The 7028-nt window shown below is 56.3% G+C and overlaps 1 protein-coding gene across 1 annotated transcript; it reads left to right on the top strand.

Annotated features, from left to right (window-relative positions):
• The first annotated feature begins 5246 nt into the window (after positions 1-5246).
• Positions 5247-6972, top strand: PFDN6 (prefoldin subunit 6). The gene is made up of 4 exons (XM_075917448.1): positions 5247-5385; positions 5980-6050; positions 6435-6559; positions 6775-6972. The coding sequence occupies exons 1-4, from the start codon at positions 5268-5270 to the stop codon at positions 6893-6895; spliced, it is 435 nt and encodes a 144-aa protein (XP_075773563.1). The 5' UTR covers positions 5247-5267; the 3' UTR covers positions 6896-6972.
• The last annotated feature ends 56 nt before the right edge of the window (positions 6973-7028 follow it).

The raw sequence follows: 7028 nt of genomic DNA, 5'->3' as shown, positions 1-7028 counted from the left end.
GGTGCGCGCAGCGCGCAGCTTCCAGCCACGCCGCCGCCGTCCATGGCAGCCGCTGCGGTCCTAAAGCCTGCCCTGTACGGCACGTCCGCAGCCCCGCTCCCCCGCTTGGCTGCGGGTTCGCCCTGCCCTCGGGCCGCCGTGAGGCCAGCTTCCCCTGCGCTCTCCGCCCGCCTCCGACCCTGCGGGCCCTCTGCCTTGGGGCTGAGAGTGCGGGGACGGACTCCGCAGCTGCTGAGATCAGGAAATCTCAGTATCTGTGACTGGCCCTGCGCACTGTCAGCTTCCTGGCGGGCTCAGGCACGTGGAGCTGCGAACACGCCCGAGCTCATCATTAGACACTTCACCACAAACAGCCACAAAGGCAAGAGAATTCTTGTTGGGCAGTGTATTAGTGCAGTGTATTACTTGGGCAGTGTATTAAACCTCTGGCACTGCGCTCACATGATCCCTTCCCCTTCTGGTCAATTTAAAAAAATGGCGACTGTAAATAAGAGAAGGAAAGTTGACAGTGAGGGCCGCCGCTTCCAGGACAGGTGGAAAGTGGAATATTTCTTCACTGAAATAGAGAATCACTGTGTTTGTCTGATATGCCAAGAGACTGTGGCTGTTTATAAGGAATTTAATGTCAAGAGACACTACCAGTCGAGACATAGCACATACGACAAGCTTACAGGGCACGACTGCAGTGAAAAGTTGAAGCAACTTGAAGCTGGTTTAATGTCACAACAGCAAGTTTTCATAAGAGCCCGTGAGTCAAATGAAAATGCCACAAGGGCGAGCTATGAGGTGGCAACGTTAATTGCTAAAAATTGCAAATCTTTTGCTGAGGGTGACTTTATCAAAGAATGCGTTATGAAAATGGTTGAGAATATCTGTCCCGAGAAGAAGCAAGAGTTTGCCAACATTTGCCTGGCTTGTAACACTGTAGCACGGAGAATTGAAGAGATTTCATCAGATATTAAGAGACAGTTGACATCCAAAGGAGTGGATTTTGACTTCTTTTCAATAGCCTGTGATGAAAGCACGGACCTATCTGACACAGCTCAGTTGCTGATTTTTATGAGAGGGGTGGACGATGAAATTAATGTGACTGAAGAGCTACTTGACCTCCAGAGCCTTACGGACCAAACAAGAGGAAAAGATTTATTTGTTTCTGTTAGTTCCACCATAGATGACATGAAACTGCCTTGGAACAAAGTTACTGGGATTATTACTGATGGGGCACCTGCCATGGCTTGTGAACGAAGTGGATTATCAACCCTAATCTGTAACAAGGTGATCGAAGAAGGAGGCAAAGCTATTTAACTCCATTGTATCATTCATCAACAAGTTCTCTGTGCTAAACATCTCAAATATGATCATGTTATGAAACCGGTGCTAAAGACTATTAATTTTATTCGCTCTAAAGCCCTGTGCCACCGCCAGTTTAAACAGTTTCTACTGGACATCCAGGCTGAATATGAAGATGTTTTATATCACAACGATGTAAGATGGCTCAGTCGGGGGTCTGCACTGCAGCGTTTCTACTCTCTCAGAAAGGAAATCGGAGAATTCTTGGAAACAAAGGGACAACCAATGCGAGAACTATCTGATCCTATTTGGCTGGCTGATTTGGGGTTTCTAGTTGACATAATAAAGCATCTGAATGTACTGAACACGAGTCTTCAGGGGAAAAATGCAGCGGTGAACCAGCTTTATTCACACCTCAAAGCCTTTGGGACAAAGCTGCAACTTTTCATAAGGCAGTTGTCACAAACACAGCCCAATACCATACATTTTTCAGCGTTGCAGGAAATAATGAACAGTTTTCCACAGGACAATATCAGTGCGCAAACGAGCAGGTATGCAGCAGACATCGCATCTCTGGCTGGGGAGTTTAAACGGCGCTTTCAGGATTTTGCAGCTATTGAAAAGGAGATCAGCCTTTTCTCCTCTCCATTCTCTGTTGACCCCGATGATGCTCCAGATCAGCGGCATCTCGAGCTCATTGAGCTGCATTGTGACAGCGAGTTACGCAGTCGTCACCAACAGCTCTCTCTTGTGAACTTTTACCGCCAACTGGATAAGAGCCGGTTTCAAGACATTCGAACATTGGCTAAGAAAATGCTGAGCTTGTTTGGCTCAACATATATGTGTGAGAAGACATTCTCTGCTATGAACTTTAACAAGAACTGCGTGAGGACAAGACTAAGTGACTCTCACCTGCGTGACATTTTGCGCATCAAAACCTCTGCCTTTGTACCAGACCTAGCCTACGTGCTGCAGTCCAGATCTCAGTTTCACCCTTCACATTAGTGTAGGCAAGTTTTTTTTTCAATTGAGATGAATACATTGTAAAATCTCAGTTAATGTCAGTTGGTCTAAATCAGTTATAAATATATTTGGACACAACATGTATAGTTGGTGTTATGTTCCTGTTCATATTTTTTGAACTTAAAAGTTGATAATATGTAATGTACTTTACAATGTTCCTGACATATATTTCAGCTTCCTGGATTTTTTTTTCATCTAGCCTTCAGATATGAAAGGCAGAGTGATTTAACACCTGTTTAGATTTGTCATCCATGTGACGAAATGAAAAGTATGCCGTTTGCAATAAACTTTGCATAAAATAGTTAATTTGCATTTAATTTTAATGGTTCAAAGAATGTCAGGCAAAATGGTCGGCCCTCACGCATGTTCACTTCATCAAATCTGGCCCTCTTTGAAAAAAGTTTGGACACCCCTGCTCTAGGCTGTGGCTGGTGCAAGAGCGATGAGCATAGGGCAGCTCTGAACACTATTAGCACAGGGGGCCAGCGACGGGGCGGGGAGGAAGGAAGGACTAATTAGCCCCCAGGTGATGATGTCATCGCCATGTCAGAGACCCCGTGGTGCCGGGCGTGATGTCCCTAACACCGTGCTGGCAAGGCCCTGATGCTGGGCGTGCTGTGCTGATGTTACTAGCACTGTGCCGGCAACGTGCTGCCACTGTGTGTGATGTCACTAGCCCCGCGCTGGTGATGTGCTCACAACGGGACTGGCAGGGACCTCGAGAGAGTAAGTCCAGTTCCCTGCCCGCACGGCCGGGCCCAGCACTGTCTAGAATCCCTGACCGGTGTCTGTCCAGCCTGCTCTGCAATAGCTCCAGGGATGGGGATTCCACAACCCCCCTGGGCAATTTATTCCAGTGTCTGACCACCCTGGCAGGCAGGACGCCTTTCCTAATGTCCAACCTAAACCTCCCTTGCTGCAGTTTAAGCCCATTGCTGCTTGTGCTGTCCTCAGAGGCTAATGGGCCCATTTCCCCCCCCCTCTTCCCTGTGACACCCTTTTAGATACCTGAAAACGGCTCTCATGTCCCCCCTCAGTCTTCTCCTTTCCAGACGAAACAAGCCCAATTCTTTCAGCCTTCCCTCCTAGCTCCTGTTCTCTGGACCTTTCCTCATTCTTGTTGCTCTTCTCTGGACCCTCTCCAGTTTCTCCACATCTTTCTTCAAATGCGGTGCCCAGAACTGGACACAACACTCCAGCTGAGGCCTAATCAGCGCAGAGAAAGTGGAAGAATGACTTCTCCTGTTTTGCTTATAACACGCCTGTTACTGCCACCCAGAATCATGTTTCCTTATTGTGCAACAGCGTCACACTGTTGACTCATGTTTAGCTTGTGGTGCACTCTGACCCCTCTATCCCTTTCTGCAGGACTCCTTCCTAGCCAGTCACTTCCCATTTTGTGTGTGTGACATGGATTGTTCCTTCCTAAGTGCAGCACTTTGCATTTGTCCTTACAGCCTCTCTCCGAGTAACAAATGAGTTACGGCCCAAACACTTGGCCGTAACTTGATCCGTTTGTAACTCGGACCCCATTCAGTTACATGTGTTGAAGAAAAGTCAAGACGGAGGCTGGAGACCTGATGAACCGAACTTTATTACACAGCGCTGTGGAGAAATCACAAGGGCTGTGTCTAGACTGCATCCCTTTTCCATAAAAGGGATGCAAATTAGACATATCGCAATTGCAAATGAAGCAGGGATTAAATCCCCCCCGCTTCATTAGCATAAAAATGGCTGCCGCTTTTTTCTGGAGTTTTGCCGGAAAAAAGCGCCAGTCTAGACGTGGATCTTTCAGAAAATAAAGCCTTTTTCTTTAAAAAGAAAATTAGGTGCCTTAAAATGAGGGATAAGGGATCTTTCGGAAAAGGCTTTATTTTCTGAAATATCTGCGTCTAGACTGGTGCTTTTTTCTGGCAAAGCTCCGAGCCGGAAAAAAGCGGCAGCCATGTTTATGCAAATGAAGCGGGGGGGGGATTTAAATCCCTGCTTCATTTGCAATTGCGATATGTCTAATTTGCATCCCTTTTACAGAAAAGGGATGCAGTCTAGACACAGCCTAGGGGATTTCTACTGGATGCAGCCAGGTGAACTCTTTTATACAGTCATGCCCAAACTTGTTGCTGGGCAAGATACAGCAGCTACCGTGCTGGACTGAGAGCCGAGCATATTACAGTTACTTTTTCGTTTCCCGCCTAAACATGCTTATCCTGCCACCACTCGGTATTCCCCTTTGACTGCCTGCTTCCACACGTGCAACCGCGCTGTTCGTAAGCGTGGGTACGTTCGTAACTCGGGGACTGCCTTTACAACCGCTCCATGGGGGCTTTGTCGGTTGTAACTCGGGGAGCGGCTGTATTCAGTGCTCCGGGTCACTTTGGATTCTGACCCGCCCTCCGAAGCCCTTGCCACGCTCCCGGCGTGGGCTGAGACGCGTCCACACTGCGCCAGTCGCTAACAGGCTGGTGACGACGCTGAGCAGCCCCGGTCGCAGCACAGAGCCAGGGCCCCTTGTGCGCCCCCCGCGGGGCCGGGAACGGCTCCTCACGCGCCCCCGGCCCCACGTCCCTGGGCCCTGAGGGGCAGGGCCGGGGGGAGGTTTCACTGACGCGAGACGTCACCAGGGACCTCCCCATGGGGGCGCCTACCCCCCCCCCCCCGTGTGGGGAGCTATGGCGCCATGCTGCCCCTCCTCCGCCCTGACACCCCTCCCCCAATTTCAATTCCTGGGGAGGCCACTGGACGTCACCACGCTCGGGGTCACTGCCCCCCCCCAGGCCCGCCATCTTTGAGCGGGGCGGAAGTGGCTTCAGAAGCCGGTGGCGCCATCTTGGCACCGGGCGGAAGTAGGGGCATCGCCCCACCATATTGGAAAACGGCGGAAGTGGCCCCAAAGTCCCGCCTCTGTCGCGGCCCTTACGGCACGGGGCGGAAGTGCGGGCGGGACTACAAATCCCATGGGGCCCCGCGGCCCGGCGGCACTTCCGGGGCGGGGCGGGGCGGGGCGCGCGATGGCGGAGCTGGTGCAGAAGCGGCTGCAGGGCGAGCTGGAGAAATATCAGCAGCTGCAGAAAGGTGCCGGCCCCGCCCCCCCCGGACCCCCCCCCGCGCCCGCCCCCCCGCCGCGTAACCCCCCCCTCGGGCCCGCCCCCCCCGGGCCCCCCCCTCGCGCCCGCCCCCCCGCCGCGTAACCCCCCCGAGACCCCCCCCCCGCCGCGTAACCCCCCCCTCGGGCCCGCGCCCGCCCCCCCGCGCCTGCCCCCCCGCCGCGTAACCCCCCCCCTCGGGCCCCCCCCCGGACCGCCCCCGCCGCGTAACCCCCCCCGCGCCCCCCCCCCCGAGACCCCCCCTCGGGCCCCCCCGCCGCGTAACCCCCCCTCGGGCCCGCCCCCCCGGGACCCCCCCCGCGCCCGCCCCCCGGGACCCCCCCCCGCGCCCGCCCCCCCGTCGCGTAACCCCCCCCCTCGGGCCCGCCCCCCCCCCGGGACCCCTCCGCCGCGTAACCCCCCCCTCGGGCCCGCCCCTCCCCCTCCCGCGCCATCCCCCGCGACCTGCCCGCGGCTCCCCAGGGTCCGTCCCTGCCTCGGCCCCGCCCCCTGCCCCGGTGAGGGGGGGGGAGGAGCGGGGGGGCTCACTCCCAGCAGCTCACTCCCCCCCCCCCCCCCCCAGATCTCAGCAAGTGCCTGTCGGCCCGGCAGAAACTGGAGGCGCAACTGACAGAAAACAACATCGTCAAGGAGGTGAGACCCCCCCCGGCACCCCCCCGCCCCCCCTTCTCCCCCTGCCCCCCCGGCACCCCCCTGCCCCCCCTACCCCCCCGGTACCCCCAACCCCCCTTCTCCCCCTGCCCCCCCGGTACCCCCCTTCGCCCCCTGCCCCCCCCGCTAACCCGATACCCCCGCCTCCCCATTCCCCTGCTAACCCTTCACCCCGATACTCCCCTTCCTCTCCCTGCTCCCCCTCCCCTCCCTTGCCCCCACCTTCCCCTCCTGCCCCCAGTAACAACTGCTCGCCCCCAGTTTTTCACAGACTCCCAGCTCACTCTCCCCTTCCCCCTGTGGCAAGCCACCTCACCAAGGGTGTCTCCCGTCCCTCCATCTGCTCCCTGCCCCCCCCCCCCCCAGGAGCTGGGGCTGCTGGATGCCACCAACACGGTCTACAAGCTGATTGGCCCCGTCTTGGTGAAGCAGGACATGGAGGAGGCGAAAGCCACTGTCAGCAAGAGGCTGGACTACATTTCTGGGGAGATGTGAGTGGGGGTGTCCCGGGAGGGGTCCCAGCCCCCCCCCCGGGGGGAGGGGGAGTGGCACAGGCACAGAGGCCTTCCCTGCTAGGGGCCATTGGCCAAGCTCCACCCCAGGATGGCTCCTGCCCTGGGGCAAGCTCTGGGCCACACTGGCAGGCTGGGGGGGGGGGGGGCACTTTGGGCCCGGCTCACTCCCCCCTTCCCTCCCTCCCCCGCAGCAAGCGCTACGAGCTGCAGCTCCAGGAGAGCGAGAAGAAGGCGGAGGAGCAGCGGGAGGTGCTGGCCCGGCTGCAGCAGGAGTATCAGCGCGCCCAGGGCAAGGCGGTGCCCAAGGCCTGAGATGGCACTGGGGGGGGGGGGGGGGGGTATTTAAGGTTTTTCACTGTTGAGAATAAAAGAGGTGATGCACAAACTGATCCCACGTGGCCCCCACCTGGGTGTGCTCTGCCCTGCTATGGGTGTGGCCCCTCTG

The sequence above is a fragment of the Pelodiscus sinensis genome, unplaced genomic scaffold (genome assembly GCF_049634645.1).
Source record: "Pelodiscus sinensis isolate JC-2024 unplaced genomic scaffold, ASM4963464v1 ctg171, whole genome shotgun sequence".
Classification (NCBI taxonomy): domain Eukaryota; kingdom Metazoa; phylum Chordata; order Testudines; family Trionychidae; genus Pelodiscus; species Pelodiscus sinensis.
This window is presented reverse-complemented; position numbering and strand designations above follow the sequence as displayed.

Bases quoted from the DNA above. Each gene is read 5' to 3' on its own strand.
- PFDN6 (XM_075917448.1), top strand. From the start codon at position 5,268: ATGGGGCCCCGCGGCCCGGCGGCACTTCCGGGGCGGGGCGGGGCGGGG. The intron at 5,386-5,979 runs GTGCCGGCCCCG...CCCCCCCCCCAG, and splicing joins ATATCAGCAGCTGCAGAAAG to ATCTCAGCAAGTGCCTGTCG. The intron at 6,560-6,774 runs GTGAGTGGGGGT...CCTCCCCCGCAG, and splicing joins GACTACATTTCTGGGGAGAT to CAAGCGCTACGAGCTGCAGC.